Genomic DNA, 26,026 nt, shown 5'->3' with positions numbered 1-26,026 from the left:
CACAAAAAAATCGTATGCAAAGCGTTTGCATCCCACTTGCGGGGAACAGTCTGAATTTGGAAATTACAGAAAATCTTTTCTTCTAAAATAAAAAGTATGTAAGTTAAATCAAAATTAATTCTGCCTTGTAAAATTAAAAGTACAAGGTGTTTTATACTAAACTTTCCTGATTAAGAATTTTGAGTAATCTACTATTTGCTGTTGCACATTTTTATTATTTTCAAATTATTGACCTAAAAACACACTCAGAAATTAAAAGTAAAAACTTTCTTTTAAATTCAGCATTTTTAAAGCCAAACAAGGCTTCAAAAAGTAGTAAATATCTCTATTTACATACACATTCTCTTTATAAAAGTATTCCTTAAGTTAAATGCACTATTTTTAGAATGGTGAAAAAAATCCATTCAACAAAATATCATTATTCATTGGTGTAACAGTAGCTCTATAATATTCATTTATAATATCATTTTCATGTAATTGTTTTTATGTCACACAGTAATTTATCATTATTATTAACATTACTTAATATATCTATAATTATATATTAATGTATTATACTTATAAAATGATTATATATGCATGACTCTTTAAGCCATAATAAGCAGGAAGTTATTTAGGAATTGATTTAATAAAGAAATAAATATTTTGAAAAACTACTGGGTCAAAGATTACACTCTTTAATAAAGATTTTTTTACTAAAGGCTCTTTTAGCCCATGATGGTAGCTTGAAGATCCATGCAGAGCTCTTATTCTTGGTAAACCTGAACTTTTATAGTCTACTTTGAATGCCTTTTTCAAATGCTTTCTTAACAAAAGATAAATCAACAAAAGATCATATTTACAGATGATTTTTTATAGTTTGTATCCTAATTTATTCTTTGGTAATAAACATGATTATAATAACAGTTATTGTACAAAAATTTTATTCAGTTACTGTTAAAATTTTTTGACAAATTTTCAAAATTGAAAAAAAATCCTAGAGGCTAATACCAAAATTTTTGTTTTATACAAAATGACATAAAGCATATAATCTATTACTATATCTCCATTTCAATGTTTATTCATTTTGTCTTTATTATGGATAGATAAATAGTTCAGTACAGCTTATGTAACCATTTACCACTAACCAAAAAAACTCATTAATAATGTGTGACTTTGTCCACTTGGTCATTCATACCACAGCACATCTAGAATTACTTTTTATTACAAGTTCTGTGCAGTTTGTACTGTTTAAAATAAAAAGAATAGAACAAAATATTACTAGCTAGTTACCTCTTTGTGCTTTAAATAACTATAAAATTTTTTCTCGTATTCATTCGAATCCGATGGATAGGAACCGGTTCTCATCCATACGAAAAAACTATGCCTAGCACCGTATTATATCCAGCTTTCTACGAATATAAAAATGTACAATCATAAGATTTAAACCAGTTTTTTTTAGCCGGTGCCTCCGGCACCTCGGGGCTAAAAAAACTAGTTTTAATCTTATAATTGTACATTCTATATCCGCGGAAAGCCGTTTATAATACGATGCGAGAAATAACTATTCTCAAATCATTGTCTGTTAGATATCTAGCAAATCAACACTTTTAAATTATTAATCATCATAAGTCATTATATTTTAAGTATTACAAGGTAATATCTACTTTAGAAAATATCCTAAAAACAATAGCAGGCATTTTCAAGAGAATTAAAGTCTCCTTCTTTTAGACAGATAAAAATGCCTTCCACTTTTAAAGCATATAAATTTACATGATGCATATATTCAGTACAAATCTTGAGAAGATTTTGACAACCAATGGAATATAAGAAAATAACTGGTCAATAACTCATAGGAGGAGTAAAATATAGATTGGATATTTTTCAAGATTGACTTTTTGGTAAAAATTGTAAAACATATGATATATATTTTTTAAAGTGTTGTAATTTCTTATTAGAGCTTTTAGATTTTTTTGATATCCATTCTATATTCATAAATTCAATGATTTAAGTATATTATAGTGTATGTGACAAGTCATTACTAGCTTAGAATATGGGGGATAATATCATTATCATTACATCTATGTAATTATCTATCTATCAAATCCATATATTAAGATATTTGTCCTACCAATCTATCTTCAATTTGTATATATTTCTAAACCAATAACAACATTCTCAGCCTCTGAAAGCAAGAAAGGAAAAGTTTTGATGTTCTAGACCCCTTAAAATAGCTTAAAACCCTCATATGGCAAGTTAGTAGCTTCCCTGTGAATAGAAATAAGAATAAAATCATATAAAACAAGTCAACTATGTCATTAAGTATCATTAACAAACAAATAACAAATTAGATAAGACAAAATATAGAAGTAAATTGCTATTTTGTTGTTATTTTTGTTTAATTTATGTTATTGATTTTGATACCAAGCCAATTAATGTGATGATTTTGCTTATCTACCAACTAGTTATTTAAAAAAAAATGATATAAGGAGAAAAGGGAGGTAAAATGAAAAAAAAGGAACACAAAAAATAGAAAAAAAAGATAGATAGAAAGAGAAGCATGTATAGGGACCCTGAAAGTTTATATTTGTGCACACTTTAACTTTATTTACACAACAAAATTTGCATAAACTACATACACTATCATCTCAGGGTGGTAGGGAGGTTTTAATGGACAAAAAATACTTACCCTAAATTAAAAATTGGTGAAAGAGAAAAACTTTTATAACTTTTATAATAGCTCATTACATACAGTGAAGATTAATGTTAAAAAACGGCGTTCAGAAAAAAAGATTTTTCAAGGAACCATTGAAGCCAAGGGGTTTTATCCTTAAGTTCTAAGAGCCAATCAAATCCAATTTTTTTTCTTCACAGAATACATTCCTTCTTGAATATAAACAAGGATGACAACATTCATAAGTAGTGGTGTAAAACATTAAACTACATATTTAAAACTATTTGTAACTTATTTGTATAAAATAGATTATAATAGTTTTAAAAAGTCAATAAAAATAAACTTTTATTAATAAATTAAAAAGCAGCTTCACTTTTAATAAAAAGCATCAACATGCTAACTTATAAACACAAACAAAAACGTCCAATAAAAAACAAACACATTCAAAACATACACAAAAATATTCCTTTTGTTAGAAAAAAAAACATTATGATTAAATATAAGCAATCAGCATTTAAAAAATATTTTAAAAATTAGATTTTGTCAATATTTATGTTGACTTAATAAAAGTAAATAATGTTTTTTTTTTATAGCTTTGATCTTGTGAATAAATGTATAAGTATATGCAAATGTATAACCCAGACAACTAACTGGTTCCAGTGGTGAGGAAATTTTTCTACTGCTAGCAAATTCCTTTCTGATCTTTGGTAGCTATTTGGCTGTGTTGATAAATCTGGTACTATTGGCTGAAATTCAAAGATCCAATTGAAAGTTGGCATAAGGTCCCCAACTCTTGGATATACAGTTAGGTAACCCTTCCCCCACTATTCTTTTACATTAATATCTTTTGAAGTACTATTTTCCTTGCAAAGATAATAATCAAATATTTTGTTTCAGAACGTCAGATTTGGGAGACTACACCTGCGCAGCTAGAAATGGAGAGGGGAGCATACACCATACTGTTAAAGTAGCACAAGCAGGTACACAAATAGATATATAGAAAATCAGCATCGTGGCTTAGTGGTGACTAGAATTTCTCAGATGAAATACATTCACGAAACTCCGCCCTATTTGTGTGAGATTATTGAGTAGTTAAGATACCTAATAGCCATGTATATACTATCAGTACGACCCTTATCTCAAACTCCTCGCAAGAGAGTGTCATTCATTATGGTTACTGAATTAGGGAAACCTGCCATAATCGGCATAACAATGATGAGCAGCTTAATCGGGCCCTAGTGGCTATACAAAAGTGACGCTCCATGACAACTTAGGTTCAAACACTCAGAAACAATGGCTAATATCAATCAATCAAAAAATATGTAGGTGAAGTTTTATCGACTACCATTGTCGTATCTAAAGATGTATAGTTTTATCGACTATCAATTTTGTATCTACAGATGTATGGGGTTTGGGTACAACCCAGGATGGACAAAAACTTTGGGTACTCATATTTAATCTGTGTTGAATGGTTAGGATTAGGTTCGTGGATGTTCATTATTCTATTATTCATTGTCATGTCCCTTAATATCTCTTGGTACAACAATAGATTACCCACTCACCTTACAGAAAGAAGGACATACAGACCGACATAAACACTTATATAACAGCTTCGCTACTAATTACAAACAAATAGAAAAAAAACCAATTAAAGCTGCTACTACTAATGCACAAGAAAATACTAAAATGAAACTAAAATAGAAACAAATCTATAACCAATATTATTTTTTTATCAGAAGATTTTCTAAGTAGTTTGGCCTAACATAGGCTGCCTTAGAATGCAAAAGATATCTTACAATACAACTTCTATAACTTTTCAAAAAAATATTTTAATTGCTTTATTTTATATTATTCTTTTTTTCTTGTTTGTTACTGCTAGCTTTAAGTTTTTTTTATATGCGAAGATACATTATAATTATCTCTGTCCGGGCGTCCGTCCGTCTATAGCACAATCGGAGGAAATGTGATTTTCTGTGCTGCAATTTTAGAAACCCTTTGTAAAAAGGCATGCAGTATACTACTGTATTTATGTATGGATGTTTATTTTTTAAGAGGATTTTTGATTTTCTTATATTGTTTTTTTTACACATTGTTTCTTTTTCTTTTCTTAAGGCCACTGAAAATCTGCTATAAATATAAATTGCTTTGCTTATTTGTTCATCAATGATTTTGCTACTTATGGATGTTGTCATCTTTGTTTATTTATTTTTTGGCTAGAAAACATAAACACTACATGTATATATGGTATAATATATGTATATTTAAGATTCAACATCCAATATTTAGTTTCATCTTTCCAATATTTATATCTGAATAACATACAATTTATGCAGAGATAAACACATTAAATAAACAAGTTAAAATAGAATATATGTAGATAGATAGATGGATGGTTGTTATATTTGTATCAATAGATTTAAATAGATATAAATGCATAGATACATAGGTTAGTAGTTAGTTGGATAGATAAACTAGGTAAATAGGTAAAAATTATTTATTCATCTGATTAAATCTTTTTGTTGGACGTTTAGACATTCCTATTTTGAAAGTTTTGAGAAATCACGCAACCTTCGAAATCTAAAACATATATTATTATAGGTGGCGCGGTCATCACGCAACCTCCCTTGGATACAAACAAAACAGAGGGAGACATGGTCAACTTTCAGTGCAAAGGTGTTGGCGAACCAGGTATGATTATTTTTGTTGTTATTGGGAATTAGAAGGATGTTTGTCTGTGCGTTGTTTAAGCCCAATGATCTAACAAAACTATACTTTATATAAACTGGACTGTAAATTATACTGGTCCCAAACTTTATATAGACACGTTCTTAAATTCGTTGGTATTCAGCCTATTCCACTTTTTGAAAATCTTGTTAACTTGGTACATTTTAGAAGCGTCCAAATTTTTCTATCAACAATTTTAATCTACATAAGAGAAAATTTTGTTTCTTTACCATTAATCGATCACCCATTACCCCTGATTAAGAGGTCTATCAGAGATTAAAATTATTCTTTTTTTCCAGGAAATTTAACAACCCGTTGGTTCAAAGAGGACATACCAATCCACCAGGTTCCAGGTTTAGCTGACAGAGCCACTATGGATGAATCTCACAACCTTGTAATATCCCAGGTATAATAGATAGATAGACTTATGGATACACAGGTTCCAGGTTTAGCTGACAGAGACACTATGGATGGATATCGTATTATCCCAGGTATAGTAGATATATGGATATATAGACAAATAGATTAACTCTTTAATCAAGTCCTAAAATTGTAAGTATGTCCATAAACATTATCCTGTATCAAGCAGTTTTTCAACAAATTTATTTACAATTTTGCTTTTGCTCTTATATTTTTATATTCTGATTATTCAGTTCAGACTCTATATACAAGTGTCAATGTCCGTTTGTCCCACCGTTTCAGTGCTTCGCTTTTATGGACGTTGTCATCCTTGTTTTTATATGAGCAGTTGGCTGTAGCAGTAGGTAGCTTGTAGCAGTGCCTATTTTTTTTAACAAATTTTATATTGGAGGGTTGACTTCCCCTTACCTCAAAGGGCGAAGCCCCTAGAATCTAGGGGCGAATCAGCTAGTATCTTAATAAAGTGATACTCGCAGCTGGCCTAAATAACGATACCTCCCACCCACCCACTTTACCACAACCTACTTTACCACTTCCTACTGGATGAACGAATTGATTAATAAATGAGGATCATTGAATTTGAAGCAACCTAAATTGACGACAAATTTTCCCACGTCAATATATATCCACGTATTCTATATCCATTACTGGCATGCGATATTGTCATCCTTGTTTTCTGTCAAGAGAATACGTTCTCTCAACTATTCTACGTGATTATTGGCATGAAATACGAGAGGATAGGTATAGTATAGACATGCCGGCTGGAAAGATCAAGAGAGAGAGGGAGGGAGAGAGAGAAGGAGAGATAAAAAAAATGTTTATTTACCTTTAACATGCAGTGTGAAATTCCTTCTTTTTCTCCCTTTTCACTCTTTTTTCCCCTCTCTCTCCCAAAAACCGCAAATCCTCGAGTCAAAGTTTTTTCACTAAAGTATTTTTGTAAAACAGTAGCAGGTTGTCTATGTCTCTATGTGTAGCAAAGGATCTCGGTTACTGCTTCCTTACCGTAAATCTTCATAGAAAAAAATACCATTTTATCCAATTTTTTCTTTTAAAAACTTAAATTGAAGGTGGGTGGTCGATTCCTCCTCCCACCTTATAGAGGCCTCTAGGGCCCTCGCCCCTAAACATAATCAACTTGTTCTCATTAAACTTTATTGTAGACCTGGCCTAGGATATTAAGGGATAAGAAAATAAAGTTTTGATACCATACAATTTTATAGGTTTCTCATCCTAAAATGAAAAAAATACAGTTTCCAGATCTTACACAATAATTCATCTAAATAGCTTAATCATACAATACAATCCTTATAATAAAGTAACAGGATGTTTGTTTGTTTGTTTGTCTGTACCTAAGAATCTCGCTAACCGCGGAATCGATCGGGTTCTCCTTAACAGGGTAGCTTCTCATAGGTCCCGGGAATGTTTATAACTATTTTTGGGGAGGGTAACACTAACCATCCCAGAGAAATCGACAAAAATTTAAAAAAAAACGCCGCTCTACGGACATATTTGCAATTAGATAAAAACATAACTAATACCATCTATCGGCGAAAAAAATATTTTTGGTAAAAAGCTGATAGTATAGTAGATAGATAAATAGACATTGGATACACAGGATCCAGGTTTATCTGACAGAGCCACTATGGACGAATCTCACAACCTTGTAATATCCCAGGTATAGTAGATAGATAAATAGACATTGGATACACAGGATCCAGGTTTAGCTGACAGAGCCACTGTAGCTGAATCTAACAACCTTGTAATATCACAGGTATAGTAGATAGTTAGATAGACTTATGGATACAAAGGTTCCAATTTTAGCTGACAGAGCCACTATGGATGAATCTCACAAACTTGTAATATCCCAGGTATAATAGATAGATAGACTTATGGATACAAAGGTTCCAATTTTAGCTGACAGAGCCACTATGGATGAATCTCACAACCTTATAATATCCCAGGTATAGTAAATAGATAGATAGACTTATAAATACACAGGTTCCAGGTTTAGCTAACAGAGCCACTGTAGCTGAATCTCACAACCTTGTAATATCACAGGCATAATATATAAATATAGAGACTTATGGATATACAGGTTCCAGGTTTAGCTGACAGAGACACTATGGACGCATCTCACAACCTTATAATATCCCAGGTATAGTAAATAGATCGATAGATAGACAAATAGATTCACAGGTTCCAGGTTTAGCTGACAGAACCACTACGGACAAATCTTATATTCTTGTGATATCATAGGTATTGTAGATAAATGGATAACTATTTAGATAGATTTAGATGGATTCACAGGTTTCAGGTTTAGCTGACAATGTCATAGATATAGAGTTACTAGATGAATCGTTGGATTGAGCAGTTGTGCAAAAATAAAACTGATAATTTGAATATTATTTCTATTGAGAAAAACGGACCTATAGATTGATCTAAATTGCAAATTAAAATTTTCTTTTAATTTTGTTTTCCAGTTTACCAATTAGAATCATCTACCCTTCTACATACTTTCTATCTACAACATATACCTAACTTTTCATTATGTAACTACATATTTGCAGGGAGTAATAGGACATTGGACCATAAATTACAATTTTACCTGCAGTTTTAAAAGCAATTTATCTTGATCTTTGGCTTAAAGGATTTGTGTATTTCAATTTTTAATCCTGATTTATTTGCTGATATTTTTATATGTTTATTGATATATCTATTAACTAGCGGCTACGCCCCTAGAGACCTCTAATTGCACTTTAAATGTTTTCTTATTTCAAGCGATATTATACATGTTAACAGATTTTGTCAGATTATTACTATGTTGCTTTTAAGTCCCAAATATATTTAAAAGATTTAGATTTTTTGTGATTTCTCTTAGGAGGGTGGTGGTACCCTTACCAAAAATAGTTATGAGAAGCTACCCTGTTAAGGGGAACCCGATCGGTTCAGTGGTTAGCGAGATCCTTTGGTACATACAGACATGTAGACAAACACACATCCTGTTACTTTATCATAAGGATATATCAAAAAAAATCTGTCGATTAATCTATGAATCTATTTCCAGGTTAAAGCTGAAGACGGTGGTGTATATGTGTGTGAGATTAGCAATGGTATAGGCAGACCCCAGAGGGCTAGGGCTACTCTTTCTGTTGAATGTAAGTATATTTTTCATATCATATATTACTTTTGAATGACATATTTTTGTTTTCTTTCTAAATTTACATTAAATGATTATTTTTTCCCTAAATACTACTTTTACCCTTATTTCAAACAGAGAAACATAATATTCATACAATACAACAAAATATACATGAAAGAAAATACATAAGCAACTAATAATGACAAAAATGGCACCATCCAAGTCTAGGAGTGAAAAAAATCATCTCTCTTTATTTAGTACGATTATTGGCAATATTATACCAGAAAAACTCACAAACAAATTTACATATTTTTGTTTTTGTTTTATATGACAACCCAAATTTTAAGCTGAGGTTTATGAGAAAAGTTTGATAAAACCCAGTAAATATCTTCTCTATCATGTAAAATATTATAGTTTTAGCGGTTAAGCTGTTTCTTTGAGAAAAAATATTTGCTAGCCATTGAAAACACATCATAAAGCAGCATACTACTATTTAATTTAGAGCCCCATTTGAGCCGAAAGTTAAATAATGCTGCAAAAAATCTGCAAAAATATTTACCCAAATTGAAAAATTTAACATAATGATGGTTAAATTAGAGAATATATTGTAAGCTTCTTCTCTCACGTTCTCTTTTGCACATTAAATTTATTATATCATTTGAATTTTTCTCTTTTTACTCCATCTCACTCTTGTATTTGACCCCCTTTTTTTTCTCTCTCTCTCTGGAAAAAACATTGCTGATTTACTTAAAAATTTTGTTATCCTTGTTTTTTTATGATATTCTTTGTAAATCCTTTACTAACATACTTTTCCAATTTCAAATAATTGAACATTATGCTTTTATAGTGAAAATATTCATTTTTTAATCAAAAAAGTAATATATATTTTTCATGTGAGCATTGTTTATGTTTTTTTTCAGAAGGGGGGGGGGGTTGCTAATTTCATAAAAGTAAAAAAGGAAAATGCACGAAAGATTTGAAAGGATTTGAACATGTACAAGTTTCATTTACATTTTCAAATAAAACTTTTACATTACATTAATAATTAAATGTTAAAAGTATTTAAATTAATTCTCTCTCCCTCCCTATTTTTTCTATTTCTTTCTCTCTATATATATACTAGCGGCTTCGCCCCTAGCCTCTAGGGGCTTTGCCCCTAGGGGTTTAATTAACCTATAATTGTGTTATTTAGATTTTAAAAGAGAAAGTAAAAAAAAAAAATTTTGGAGGGGGGGATTTTTCATTTTCTGGGGGGTTGGGGGTGTCCCACCCCCCAATAAAATAGCTGAAAATCATCCCAGGACCAGTAGGCATATTCCCTGAAGAATAGAGCCCAATCGTTTCAGTGGTTACTGAGATCTTAAGCTTCAGACAGGCAGACATCGTACTACTTTGTATTATAGATATCTGTTCATCATTTTAAAAGCAGATAGTTAAAAAAAAAATAAAAACCATTGCAAAATGACCTTTGACCTGCACAATTTTGAAATTATTGGCTCAGCAGTGTTGTAGTACTTTCTTAGGTTTACACATATATTTAGAAAATCAAGTAAGAGTAACTTTAGTTATGGAAATTTAAATTCTTATGGTATCATATACCATAATATGGAGTGTGTCTTTATAAGTTTGAATAATTTGTTTGATAAGATAACCCCTCCCTTTCACATTTTATTCACAGAGATTGAGAATTCAGATTTAAGTTCTGGATTTAAGTTTGTTCCTTTTTGTGCATACAAAATATATAGGTCACTCTCAACCACCGGGGAGGGAGGGGACATTGGACTGTTAATAACAGTAGTACCCAAAGTTTTATAAACATGTTTTCTTATTCTTTTAACTTAAAACTTTGAGTACTTTATCACATTGGTCCCTTAAGTTAAGTGTAAAAACTTTTAACCAATGGTTTAATCTACAGAAGGGGTATTTTTGTTTATCATAATTTGGAATGGATATTAATTTGTTGTCCATTGTCTCATCCCTTAAGATCCATGCACTCAACCAAAGAATCAAGGATTGGCCATATACAAAAGAAAATAAAAAACAAGAGGATGTCTGTCTGTTTGCACCAAAATATTTATTACATATTGCTCTAGAGTTGTTGAATTAAATTTTCTAAAATTTTACAGATTATATTGCATAAGTATTCATCTAAAAGTGTAAAAAGCCTAAAGTTAATCTTTAGAGAAAAAACTTGCATTTTTGAATGGAGTTTGTATCAACTATTAGTACTGTTAATTTTAAAATGGTAACTTTGAATTTAACAAAGCATTTAAATTTAATTATTCTTCTTTGTGTTTAAAATACATTCTTAAAAATACAATTCCTAATTTTATTTATTTATTTCTAAATGCACTTTTTAAGGGACATCCAAATTTTTCCTAACAATTTTGATGTTGTTGATTAACCTCCTTTCAAAATAAATTTTAATTTCCTTTTCCTAATGATACAATCTTTTGAAAATACTTTTTTTAAAGATGCACTTACCAACCTATGATTACACAATCCTTGTATTAACCTCTTGAACAATTAAAGTTGTGAGTAGTTTAAGAAAGATTTTGTCTGATTAGAATACACAAATAGATTATATATAGGCCATCTCAATGTGGTGGCAAATAAAACAACCAAAAAATCTTGAAAATTCTTTACTTCAAATATTTCTGTGCCTATATGTTTTGTGTTTCTCAGAACTTTGATTATTAGCTTAGAATTGTTATATGTTATAATTCAGTGCTAATCCCTCAATATATACAACAACACTTTTTAAAATACTTATGGTTGAGCTAAAATAGTACCTTTTTATTTGCAATGTACATTTTTTGTGTTGTAAGAACACTAATTTGGCCTATCTCTGATTATTGTATAGGAAATTAAATTATTCTCCAATCTGTGGCTCATGCTCTGTCTACCAGTATACTCTTATGCAAGTAGGCTAATATATATAAACATACATAGGTATTTGTAGCTTTCACCTAGTTTTTTCTTGTATTACATACATTAAAAATATAATACAACCTTAATTTTCTGTATTCAAATTATTTTGTCAATATAGAAATCTTTGGTTCTTTTAAAATAAAAGAATAAAGAGGCACGAGGTAGATGTAACTCTGCCCTATGCCGACTTTAGATTGGTTCTTTGAATATTAGCCAATAGCGTTGGAAACATAAACAAAGCCAAGTCGCAACAAAAGTGCAGAATGAAATTTGCTAGCATATGAAAAAGGTCTATACCACTTAAGGGCCAAGTAGTTGTTTGAGTTATTTATACTTATGCATTTTATGTTCTGCTTTTCTTTGTTTTTTGTTCTTGTTTCTAAAATTATCTTTATAAATGTTAATGTAAAGAATGGTGGTTTTTATTTTGTTCTCTCTGTTTTACCATCTAACAATTTCTTATAATAGTTCTTCTGGATATACTTAGGCATTTTCTTTTCTCATTGCTCCTTTTATTCACAATTGATGAGTCTTAATCAGCCACTAATACTATTTTTTCCTTTTGTATTCCCATTCTCTTTTCCTTAATTGTAATGGATGTGCTCTAACAATGCATGCCTTCATGTGTGCTGTCCCAATGGACATAATATATCAATATAGATTTAGTACAAAATCTTCAATAATATTCTAAGTGAATTTACTCTTTTATTAAGTTTTTGATTTACACTCAAAATCTAAAATCTACCAAAAAATGTTGGATTTTTTTGGGGTAAAATGAACAATACAGTTTTCAAATTTGTGGCTTTTTAGAGAGCAAAAGTAGTTTTTAAGGTCAAATATATACTTTAAAAAAATCTATGATCTAAATAACATTTTTAAAAATACTTTTGAGCCTGAGAGAAAAGTAGTATCTCATATATTTTCTTTTAACATAAAGTACACTATCATATTCAATCTTTTAAATAAATTATAGGATGCTGTATTATAGAAGAATAAAAAAAACTTTAAAATTTTTAATTAGCTATCAAACAAGAAAAATATTGTCAAGTCAAATATTTTATATTTTATCACAACTGTATAATAAAATTTACACAAAACAAAATTTATGTGTGCCTTTTTAAGTAAGTTATCGCATAATTTGTCAAAATGTTGGCCAAATCTTTGCCAAATTTGTCGCATTGGTAGTTCTGGCAAAAAAAGAAAAAAATAGGCAATGACAGGGATAAGTATTCTTGAAAATAAAGTATATGATTAGGTTCAATCTACAGCCAGTGATATAAAGGGATAAGACAAAGGTCGATAGATTGATTTACATCTCTAATCATGTTACACAAATAACTCTTTCTATAGATTACAATTAGCGGTTAAAACATTTAGACACTTAACTTAATGAACCAACCAATCAAATTTCAATAAAAGTTTCCAAAAATGTTTAGCCAACAAATAAGAAAATGTTATTTTAAAACTTTGGGGCCTATAAACTGTCCAAGGTCCCCTCCCTCGACTCCTGATCTACAACCCTTTTTTATAGATATCTATAATATTTATTAATCAAAAAAATCAATTGTGCTTACAAAGTTAATACCTACTTTGATAAACTGAGACAATTTTTCCATTGTTCAATGACTTCAAAAATGTTATTCTGAGTAAAGCAAATTCATTGAGAAGAAGTAAAAACAATGGAAAAAGTTTAGCAATGAAACAGAGTAGATAATGTAAAGAAAAAAGGCATTGAGAAGAGTTAGTCATGTTTGTCAATTATTCATCCAATCAAAATTTTTATCGTTTTACTAGTACTTAGCTCCTGGCTTTTAGGTATAGGAAATAGCCCAAAACCACCAGTAGATTTTGTTATAGCTTCCCTGAAAGGAACAGCAAAATTTGGACTAGCAATTTCCGAGATCTTTAGCTTCAGACAAAAACGACGTAATACTTTGTAATATAGGATTAAGATATTTTTTGTTAATCTTCATACCTATATTCCTGTTTCTAAGGAGCCTAACTTTAAAGAATTCTATTCTTTGGACTAAATTGAAAAATACTTGTACAAATCAAAGGATATTTGAGAGGGAAGGGGGTATATATTTGATAATATCCCATTTTGTTATTAAATATCAAATACCCATTACCTTAACTAATTTATAATAGGAAAGTAAAGACAAAGACTTCATTTGCATTGCCTATTTAAATATCATATTTTTTTTATGTGAAAATGTTAATTCTGCTCTTTTCTTTTCCCAAAATAAGGAAACATCAAATTAATAAATTGTATGATGGAAGAGGGAATTTAACGTATACACCTAAACTAAAAGGATATTAAAATATATTTTGCCTGGAAGGTGCATGCACTAGTAAATATGAGTTTTCAACTTTTCAATCATATATTCTTAGATACAATAGAAAATACAACATAGAGCATTAATCTTTGTATTATAGCTTCAATCTATTTTCATTGCACCTAGAATTTTGACCAAGAAAAACTCAAAATAATAATTATCTTTTAAATTATCTTAGTATCTGTCAAAAGGTATAATATAGAATAGAAATACTGTTTAGACTTAAAATTATGTGTTTCAATTATCCATTTGGCTTAGTTAACAAGTTTTTTGTAAAGGTAATAAGTAAGAAGGGCAAAAAAAAATTAATCACCATTTAATCTTTAGAGGAAGTTTTTAAAAATTGCTGTTTTTAAAGTCCACTTTTGTAATATTTGATTTCCATTTCATATTGTACAACTTGGAAAATATTCAAGGATATTAGGAACCATTACTTAAAGTAAGAAATTAAAAAATAGAAACTTTTTTTGATTTTAAAGTTGATCCTTTTCTAATAAATCTTCAAAACCAGTTGCCAGTTTAACAACACTTTAACAAATATATTTTAAATATCTTATTTTCATTTAATTTGTATACCTCCAATGCAGTGGTACAAATAGCTTCAAAACCTTTCAAATTTTACATATTTATTTCATTCTAAATACAAGAGTGAAAATAGCATTAGGTGAAGGGTAGCATAATTTTAGTTTAAGATTGAGATATTTAAAAACAACTGTAACTTCTTAAAATCTAAATTAACATAACAATTAGTTTCAAACAGTGTTAAATTAAATTTTATTTATATATCTGATACTAGTGGATACGCCCCTAGAGGCCTTTATAGGCACTTGGGGGAAGAAAAGGGGGGAGAGGGTCGACCCAATGCTTAACATTTAAGTTTTCAATAAAAATATATATAGAAGGGGAGTATATTTTCTGTACAGACAGATAGACAATCTTTTACTTTTATATATAAAATTGTCAATGATTCAAATGACAAAAGTTTCCTATATTTGTCTATTGCAGGTGGACAAAATGAATGATTGATGACACCAAAGGACAATTACCATGATTCCTTTTGAGAAAGTCATCTTTTCTTATTAACTTTCTTACAGCCACACATATCTTTACCTAAAGTGTAGGGTTATAAATGATTACAAACATAGATATGTTAATACAGATTTTAAAACTTGGGGAAATTTTGAAAAATGCAAGACATGGATTTAAAGATCATAGAATCAAATCATTTAACCTATTTTGATAATCATAATTTTGTTAACTTTTAATGAAAATATTAAACATATTCAGTTTGTCTTAATCAATTTGATATTTAATAATCTTCATATAAAGAAGTTTTTGTCTATGGCCCTATCTATCTATCTAAGATTAGATTTATAATCTATGTTCCTTCATGTATTCTGTGAGAGTCTTTGAGACCATATGCATTTATGCAATACAGACAATATCACACAATAGAAATGTTATCAATAAATATTTCATATTCTTATAAACTATATAAAATCCAGATATAATTTATAAAGACAATTAATTATTACAAAAAGATCCTAAATAATCAAATTTATTTTTGTATTTTTCACAACTGTTAAGTCATTAAAACATAATTTTGATAAAGATCAATTTTATACTGATATTGATTTTTAAATTTCAAATAATCAGTTTTCAATTAAGAAGCAGCAGATAGAATTTAGATTTTAGATTTTTATACTTTTGTTCAAAAATAAAACAAATCAGATAATTCAAAGGGCTAGCCAGTTTAAATTTTTCGCAGTTTTGTGATCACTAATTCTCTATCTGAGACTGTTTCTTGTACCTGGACAATCCCTTTCAAACAGATTAACCATCTATTTTATACCCACAGTCATTGCAATAGACAAATACTCTTTAAAACTTATTTTTAGCAGGGATAAGGGATAGGAAACCTGGCCATTAATTAGGTCCTGGCCTAGATTCTAAAGCACGGTTGGACCCTCAGATGTCAAAACTTTATTTAAGTGTTTGGCCAAAATGACTTTGCAATTGTATCTGTAAGTACGTCTAATAACACCCTTTGCTATTTTTAAAATCCTAGAAAATTTTTTTTGCAAGAAAATTGCATAAATTTGCAACCTTTTTTAGAACCACTACATAACTCGAGTTTTAAAACTTTTTATATAAAATCCTTTTTACAAAAAATATCAATAATTACTTAAAATTAAACCTGAAAGAAAAAAAATCTCATTACACGTGTTAATTTGCATGTTTTAGGTCTTTTTTTGAGGAAAATATAACTTCCACATTTTTGACAATAATTATATTTTTTTAACATTTCAAAGTAAAATATAATAAAACTTAAACGATTTTTCTTGAATTATCAGTTGAAAATTTCATCAAACATGCAATTTAAATGATGAAAATTTAATAAAATCATTTTTTGAATGTTTAGAATTACCAATTTTCTACATTTAAAACAAAATGTTAACAAAATTTAAAAACATTTTAACATATAACCTCAAAAATCAATAACATTTTATAAAAAGATGTTTCAAAAAATAAATCATTAAAAGGTATTAAAATGCATTTCAAATTACTTAAAATTAAAACGAGAACATCTTTTTACAATGTATTCTGTGTAATAGAGTTTAAATGACATGATTAGTGAATGAAATATTTCCTAAACTCATTAAGCCTTTTTGTGACTATATTAAAAATAATTTATTTTGTTTTATAGTGTTTTTTTATTCAAATATTTGACAAAATTTTCCCTACGTCAATAAAATAAAGTCAGTTTTTTACTGTTTCCAGGTTTTTCTTTATAATTATAACAATTAAATATAATATAAATCTTCATTATCTTTTATTTGAATTATCATACACATTAAAATGTAAAGTATAAGCTAGAATAGCACTTTTTTTAACGAATATTTTAATGACATTATATCAAAATAATTCCTCTTAAATATCACACAACATATGATTGGGAAGTATAGCCATTTCTTGGTGGTATAATATTTACAAAAATACCATTAATTCTGTTTTTATCAGAAGTTTAAAAAATTGAACAATTCTAAAACAATGGTTGGCTGTCTAGATATTGAGTACACTAAGTCTACGGCTCTGTTCTATTGAAATAACGTTGCAAAAAGAGGGGTTCTGAAAGTAATCTACCTAATTATTTTTAAAGAACCGACAAGTACTGTCAGTATCTTTTTTCTTGTAATCTAGCAGACAATCAAATCATAACACAATTTTCATGATAAAATATTCAGGTTTCTACTTCACATTTTAAAAAATATACTGATCAATAAAATGTTCAAAATTTTACTTTGTACTAATTGAAAAAATATGTTGTAATTCTTATTTTAAAGTTACATTTTTATCCCTGACAAAATCATAGACGACTTTTAAAGGCATCTTATCTAAACTTTTTGAAGAAAAACTTAAAAACGTTAATTAAGTATTAAAACTATTTTCTTCGATTTTTCTGAACTTATTATCGCATTCTATGGGTTTTTTATTATCATTTACTTATATCGAAAGTGCCAAACATTGTACCCTAACTTATTCATTTTATAAAAAACCAAGCGTGAAAGGGATATTGCAACTATTACAAATTACTATCAAACTGGCGGACGCTCCCAAGTAGCTATAGCTCTCAACCAATAAGAATCGGCCTGTTTTTAACAACCAATCACCAATTGGCGAAAATTTTAAAAGCAGACAATTCTAGAAAAAATAATGATTTTGTCTGCTACTAAAAAATAAATATAAATGGTGTTAGATCACATTAGCTTAATTATTAAATCTGCTTAGAGTTAAACATTAAAAAAGGGCCATATAGAAAAAACAAAAATAAGGGGATTATTTTTTGGAAAGGAGGTAGCTACAAATTTTCATTTGGTAGTTTATAAATTAGATGTTGTATTTTGAATTTTAAAAATCTAATACGGAATTGATACAACACTTTAACCCTAATATATGTACAATACACAATACAACACAGTACAAATATATCACTACTTAATAGTATTCAAAGAATACTTGATAGAATGTTACCCAAGTGCATATTAATTTATTTATTTTGAATTTTAATTAGCAATGAAATTTTCAAATAAAATTTTTACTCATTAATAAAAATGCAAATAATACAAACTAAAATCTGTCTGAGGGAAACCCAACGATAGCTTTCTGACAGTTCAAATTACCAAAGTAAAAGAGAAAAAAATTTTGGGAGAGAAAAAACTTCATTTTAACAAAAGCCATTAATATATAGGTTTATAAAAAGTTATGTTTTTTACTTTAAACTAGCTACCTGAATTTGATTCTATACTTTATCTACACACACACACACAGCTTTTTTATTAGCGTTTTATACGAAGCACTGCGCCATCCCAAAACTGGTTTATTAGGCTAGAAATAGGCCTAGGCTTGAAATAGGCCTGAAATAATATTTTCCTACGTTTTCCATCCCTTATCCCTGATTTTTAGTAATGGTTAAAAGGTGAAACATTTTTTTGATACTTTTAATTGTCCTTTTTTGTTGTTTTATTGTTTTATTTGGATAAATATTTTTTATTTAAAGCCTTAAAATGTACACATTACAAGAATAAACCTTATATCTTCTTTTTTAATTCATGATTCTTTTTGTATTGCTTATTTAAATATGTCTATAGTTGTTATTTTAATATTTGTATTTTTAAAAGGACTTCAAATTAATATTTTTTCTGTGAAATCAGATATGAATACATATTCTTATTCTAAATATTGATATTTACTTTTACCATATAGACACGAAAAAGAAATTTTTTTCTAGCATTCCGTCTTACCTCTGACAACATTATTATATAACATAGAAATTATATCATTAACTCATTTCAACTCAACACATTACAATTTTTCACAACAAAAATGTGTTATCAAGAACATTTATATCCAAAATATATTCAACAATAAAAAACTTAAATTTTTTTTAGATTTTATTATGAAGTTTGTGTACTTTATGAATCTGTAAATGGGTAGAAAAAAATCTAAAACATAAACTATGGTTATAGAGAAGCTCAGTTGTTGGAAATTTGAAATAGCTTCTACCAACATTGATAATTAAAGAGAAATGGCTGTTACATTACGTGTTTATTTTAAACAAGTGTTCAAATATTCACAATGGGAACCTAGTAATAGTGTCTAACTTTTTATCTTTGTGACGTAACAAAAATTGAATGATGAGAGGGGAGGTGGGAAAGGAAATCCTTAAAAAAGAGATGGATTTTTGTTACGTCACAAAGATAAAAAGTTAGACACTATTACTAGGTTCCCACAATGGCCAAGCTAATTTTTGGAAAAATTAAAAACCTTATGAGTTAAAATACTTTGTATAATAGAGATTTTAGAACGAAGTCTGAAGCTAAAAACTAGCAAACGCTGGACCAATTGATCATAGCTTTTCAGGGAATATATCTTCTTGTTATAGGATAGTTTTAGGCAAATAGGACGGGACACTTTCTCAAAAAACTTCTATTATTTTTGTTATTCAAGGCCATGGTACCATTACTTTTTTCCAGGGATCGGAAGCCTCACGTAAGCCGCGTGTAAGCCTCAGTGAAATCGTGATTTTATCACTATAAAATTCAGCTGGATGTATAAAACGGCTCTTTAGCAGACAATCCTTCTTTCTTAATTTTTTTTTTCTGCTCACAAGCAGGTTTAAAACTGAGGCTTATGCGCGGCTTACGCGAGGCTTCCGATCCCTGCTTTTTTCCTAAACATATAAATACAAAAAGACTGTTAAAGTTACAGAGTAGCTTCTCAACTAACAAATGACTGCTCCTAAGCTGATAAAGATATAAAAAAAACTGTTAAATGCAATGTAACTAATCTTTGTATTGTACTGTGTGTGTGCTAGTAATTTCATGTAATAAATTTCAAGCTTTCTAAGCTTGGTTAATCCAAATACAAAATACCACTTTCATTTCAAATAACATAGATAGAGAAATATGTAGAGTTAGGTAGATTTAAATTACTTTTAATGTGATGTTTTTTTTCTCAAAATTTACCAGCAATTTTCTAAAAATAAGATGAATATAAATCACTGAGATAAGGGATAAGACAATGGACGATAAAGGATAATACTCCAATTATGATACATCAAGTTATCTTTTATATTTTATTACCGATTGTCCGGACATATAGAAAAGCATTCTAGAGTGGCAGTACTGCAAAATATTACAAACAAAAGAGATACCAATAGTTCACCAAAAATGCAACATTACAAAATAAACTATTACAGTATTTAAAGAGAACTATTTACAATGAATTACAAATCCTGCAAATATTTATGTAGGAAAAGAGATACTTATTATAAAACATAGACGTCCAAGAGGGGGGGGGGGGGTTAAGAGGAATCTGCCCCATCAAACTTTGAATCACCTAATTTTAATCCCCCTAAAAATAAAAAAAACTTGAACGTCACTAGTCAAAAAGTTTACTTTCAAAAAAGAAAAATTCGCATGTATGTTTTACACTATGTAAAAATTGCCATTACTATTGAGAAACTACTATAAAGCTTACTTTATTCGTCTATCCATCCATAACATTGGTGGTATTAGTATTTGTAAAAAGGAATTATTACTAAAAATGTTTTTGTTTATAAATATTTGTTAAACTGTTATCACCTTGAAAAATATAAAAAAGTTAAGTTTTGCAAAATTGTCAAAATTGAAGGTCGTTGCACCAATTTAAAACAAGGATTATTAAAACCAATAATAGTATAGCAATGGTAGATATTTAAAAGCTTTCCAGGCGAGGTTATCATTTTATTATGCCCAACAAGTAGTATCGTTTTCAAGTAAAAGTTCAGTATTATCAGGATTATACTGGTAGCCAAAGTTTTGTATTAAATATTATTTGAGTAGTGCAACCTTGAAGGATACATTTTTTCAGCCATTGCTTTTAGTCTTCAGATGGGTTGATTTTGATCATCATAATTGGAATGAACATCAATTTATTGTGCATTGCTTTATTCACTAAGATCAATGTTTGTATTATAGAGTTACAACCATACTGAATCTTATGTAGTGTACATGGGTAAACAGGGAAAGCAAGGTGACAAAAACTGAAAAAACAGACAAAGATAATTATATAAAAGCTATGCATTCAACAAAATAACCAGATTATACCAATAACGAAATTAATTCGAAAAAAATCACCAAAACATATACTTGGTTTTCAGCTATCATTTGGTGGGTGGGGGGGGGCAACATATAGTAAAATTGACGACCTCTCCATTTGCCCCCCAAATGTTATTTAAGATTAACGTAGCTAAAAAGTATAAAGTAAAAACACGGTGGGCGGTGGACGAAATAAGTTAAAGAATATCTGTAAAATAAAGTAGTATAGAGTAAAAATGTTGTTATTTATAGAGGAAACTTTTAATAAATTTGCATGCACAGCACAGAGAATCCATATCAGTATCCCCCAAAACCCTTATTGACCTCAAAGCTGCTCTATAACTAAGGCATCAGCTATTTCTCGTCAGTGGTTGCTTCACTAGGTAAAATAGCTTAAAATCTACTTAAAACAGCATTGGTATAATTTTATCATTAGATAATCAAACCGGCCCCAAAATGAATGTAAACAATTTCTGAATATAGGAAGATTAACTTTAAAGGAAAACCATTTCGGTTCAGCGGTTAGCGCGATCCTTTTTTACATACACATAAACAGATAGACATTCTTTAATTTCATATAACGATATAAGAAGGGTGTTTTTTCACTTCTAGGGGAAATTGTAAAAACTTTTGGTGAGTTTATTGTGAGCTAAGTTAATCCACCTTTTTTTCCCTTTTTCTTTTCTAACCACTTTCAGTTTTTATATTTATACAGAACCCTTAAAAATATATATATAGAAGGTAGGGTGGTACTTGCACACAAAGTGCCGGATGAGCAATTATAACCCCCCCCCCCCTACGTTTGAAAAAAATAAATTTTAGGCGGGGGGCTCCTATGCCTATCCCTGGGGTAGGAGCTCTAACCCTGCGGAGCGGCGCCTATATTGCGGTGTCCTAACTATACAGGGCTACGCAATATATTATTTAACCTAACTTTACCAGACCTAAAATAAAAAACTAACAAACAAAAAAATTTCACTTATTTATTCTATTTTTTTTTTAATAGGAAGGGGAGGGAAGTTTATAAGGATTATAAATCTACTTTGAGTTAAGGCGGCGCAAAGCTTCTCTATTTACTGTTAACATATGTTGGAATGGGTTATTGAAAACGTCGTTGCCAACAATAATAAAAAACTACCTAAAGAAAGCACAATTAAGACATATTGTATTGATCCTCTCATTAAGCTAGTCTATCACATACTTTAATCTTTATAAGAAACAATAATACAATGAAATATATTATCATAAATTGAAAAAAAAATAAGTCTTTTTATTTTTTTTTCAATACGTTTTTTTCTTCTTTGTAGAAATGTATTGTATTTTGCTTTTGCTTTACAAATCGCCTGGGATAAACAGATTTAGCAAAAAACAATGGATAGGTATAAAAAACATGAAAAAAGATTTTGCATACATATATTTTTTATCTAATTAATCAAATAATAAAAATCTGCAGCCATATTCGAGCCTTCTTTTATCCCTACTATTTTTTCAATCTGCAGCCGAACATCTTTAAATAAAAGTGGAGGCTTAAGGCAAAAATGATTTCTATTTCAGAGCATATATCTCTGTCTCCGTAAAAGTACTTTAACACAAATTTTCAACTTACCTTTCAAATTTACACCCCAACAAAAAAATGTTTTCCTAACTTTTTAAATAAATATTTTAAACCCCAAAAAATCAGGTTTTGTTTAGCATCCATATTGCCCAATGTGTAGGAGTAAAAATAGCCTGAAACCATCCAGTTACCTTAAAAAAACATAATTTCCAATATATCTTCTGATGTGCAAAAATTTCTTGATGGTTAGAATTCTTTTATATAAAATTGGTACAGGAAGTCAGACCAATTATAAAATATAGATTATACAATACAAATATAGACTATTTACCACTCCCCCCCAACTAAATAAAACATCATCAAAATATTTCTTTTTCTGTTTCAGATCCTGCAAGAGTCACCTTTACACCCACAGTACAATACCTGCCATTACACCTCTCTGGTAAGTGTATTTTCAAGTAGCTAGACCAAGTTTCTCAAAAGTCAGCCATGTGACGTCATGAAAAGGAGGGATTATTCCATTCTTTTTTAGGAGTTTTCTTTCCCACTTCTCTTCTCATCTCCCTCATTTTTATGACGTTACATGGCTGAATTTTGGGACACTTTGTCCCATGATAATTGTGAAAAAAAAGACAAATTCCACCTACAAGGTATTTAAATAAAATTGCTCCGAAAATTCTGGTTAGGTTAAGTCGGGTTTCAAGTTTTCTATTACTTTTAAAAGGACCGTACATCGTTTTTTTAGATTTTTAAACTAACAAACTTTATCAAAATTTTATGATTTTATATTTTCAGGAATTATTCATTGCTACCTAGAAGCCAACCCTGAATATACCTTTATCACATGGACGAAGGTAAAGTTATATTATATTTTTGTATTTTATCAAATGCTAAACTTAAGTCAAAGATACATAAAATAGACAATTTCAACCTAAGCTTTGTATTTCAATTCTTTTTTTGGGGGAAGTGACAATTGGACCTGTAAATTATAATGGTACTCAAAGACTCTTACTTAAATCTTCTAACAGAAGGGTGGATATATTCATCGATATATTGTCCATTTGCTTTTCTTTAAAAAGTCTTCCCAAAATCAGACGCTTTTTTATTTAATTAGTAGAAATCTCAAATGTTCTTTTATCTAAATTTAATTTCTCAAGTGTACTTTATGGTACAAAAGTGTATTAAAACCAAGATTTACCCCAATTAAAATAAACATATACATATTTAAATACATGCTATGAATGCCCTATTTAAATATCTTCAACTGAATGTGTATATTTTACATAATATATATTTAGATTTACACTCTTAATGTGTTAAAGGATACACTTTGATTTCGTTTTAGGTTGATAAAAATGTCTGTAATTTTGTATCGGTTGAATGGATAAGCTATATTATGATGATATTGTTAATGTTCTAGACTATTTTTGTTTTCTTACACTCGACTCTAACAATAGCTTTTAAATATTGAAATAAAACAAAGTAATGGATTGTCCTTTTAAAACTTAGTAAATATTTTCAGGATAAACGAATATTTGATCCTTTTGAAATGGAGGGGATTCAAGCCCTCAAGAATGGCTCTCTTTACATAACTAAGGTAAGTGTATTATGATGTAGTTTGGTCGTCTGTTTGTGTTTGTTCGTCAGTCTGTCTATTCAAATTCTCAATAGTGGGTTTATTTAAATAATCTAAGTATGTTCTTGATTGTTATTTCTGTTTGTTTGTTCATCTTTTTAGTTGTCTGCTTGTCTGTATTTACATCGCTTTTATTTGCTTGTGTTTATTCGTCAGTCTGTCTATTCAAATTTATAATGTTTTTCTTAGGTCGTTTAAGTAAATTATAATATATTTTTTTCTGCAGATAACTGAGGTGTATTTTTTATCCGTTTGTTTGTTTGTTTATTAGTCGAACTGTCTTTCTGTTGTTTTTTTGTCTCTGTATCTGCCTTAGCGTCTGTATATTTGTTTCCTTTATCTGTCTCTTCGTTTAAAAGTTTTCCTTTTTGTCTATTTATTCGAAACGAAAAAATATATTTAGCTAAAGGTTTATGCTTATAAAAGACTAACAGAACGTCTGTGTCTGTCTGTGGGTAACGAAGAACCACGCTAACCGATAGTTTTCTCCTTTACAGTGAGGCTTCTCATTAGTCCAGGGATAGAAAAATCAATTTCAATGAGGCTGGGTACTACCAACCAAGTAAAAAATCGCCCCTAGACAAAACTGCCCCCCACCCATTTTTAAAGTAGATTAAATTCATTTCCTTCAAAAAATATATTTTATAGAAACTTTTACATAATTACACACATTTATAAGTGAAAATAGTTCTCCTCTAATTAAATTCTTTGCACCAAAAAATAAGAAATGGAAATAGTCTAGTGTTTAATGACTAGGGAATAGATTTGATAAATAAGATTACTTTTTATACATTTAAAAGATAATATCCCTTTTGTCCTTATTATAAATTTTAAAAAATAAAAGCTAAAACAGATATTTCGAAGAAATAAAGGAATTAGGGTGGAAGGAGGCATTAGTACCCAAAGTTTTATAGCCATGTTATATAATTGGCTTTAAAACTTTGGGCACGGGTAGTTAATTTGGATTAGTTGTTTCCAAACTAAACTTTTCAATTAATAATTAAAATCTATAGAAGAGGTCATCTTAAGTGATGATTTTTATCAATTTATCGTCTATATTCTTATCCCTTAAGGTCAATTTAAAGAATAAAATATTGATTTTTTAAAATGGATAAAAAAGGGACAATATACACCTCTATAAAAAGTCATCTATTTAATTAATCCTTAATGAATGGATGCCTTTCAAGTTTCATGTCCCGAATTCATTAAGATGTTTTCATTTTTATCAAACAGTTATAAAACACTTGAATAGAAGTATAGCTAGCCTGCAATACATTTTTTTTAAAAGACAGGTTGTAGGACAAACGAACATTAACTTTGAAGTTCATTTGTAAGTCTAAATAAAACTGTTCAAAAATTTGTTGCAAAATTGATCAAATGCAGGGTGATGTTTAAGAGCATACTATCACTTTTAGGACTTGAATAGAGATGCTTTACTTATATTATTGTATCTTGTTGTCATAGGAGTTATTATTCTATAAATTAGATGA

At 29.1% G+C, this 26,026-nt stretch overlaps 1 protein-coding gene across 9 annotated transcripts in view; it reads left to right on the top strand.

Moving 5' to 3' along the window:
- The window catches only part of LOC145324772 (uncharacterized), a 238,699-nt gene that overhangs the window by 166,641 nt on the left and 46,032 nt on the right, over positions 1 to 26,026 (top strand). For all 9 annotated transcript variants that reach the window (XM_080167400.1, XM_080167407.1, XM_080167403.1 and 6 more), the window contains exons 14-20: positions 3,551 to 3,633; positions 5,252 to 5,341; positions 5,677 to 5,783; positions 8,865 to 8,955; positions 23,286 to 23,342; positions 23,696 to 23,754; positions 24,423 to 24,497. In XM_080167400.1, the coding sequence (XP_080023526.1) occupies positions 3,551 to 3,633; positions 5,252 to 5,341; positions 5,677 to 5,783; positions 8,865 to 8,955; positions 23,286 to 23,342; positions 23,696 to 23,754; positions 24,423 to 24,497 (562 nt within the window). The remainder of the gene's footprint in view (positions 1 to 3,550; positions 3,634 to 5,251; positions 5,342 to 5,676; positions 5,784 to 8,864; positions 8,956 to 23,285; positions 23,343 to 23,695; positions 23,755 to 24,422; positions 24,498 to 26,026) is intronic.

Source organism: Acartia tonsa, chromosome 7, assembly GCF_053477335.1.
Source record: "Acartia tonsa isolate MP-2025a chromosome 7, ASM5347733v1, whole genome shotgun sequence".
Taxonomy (NCBI): domain Eukaryota; kingdom Metazoa; phylum Arthropoda; class Copepoda; order Calanoida; family Acartiidae; genus Acartia; species Acartia tonsa.
Note: the sequence above shows the minus strand (reverse complement) of the source record. Positions and strands in the feature narration are given on the sequence as shown.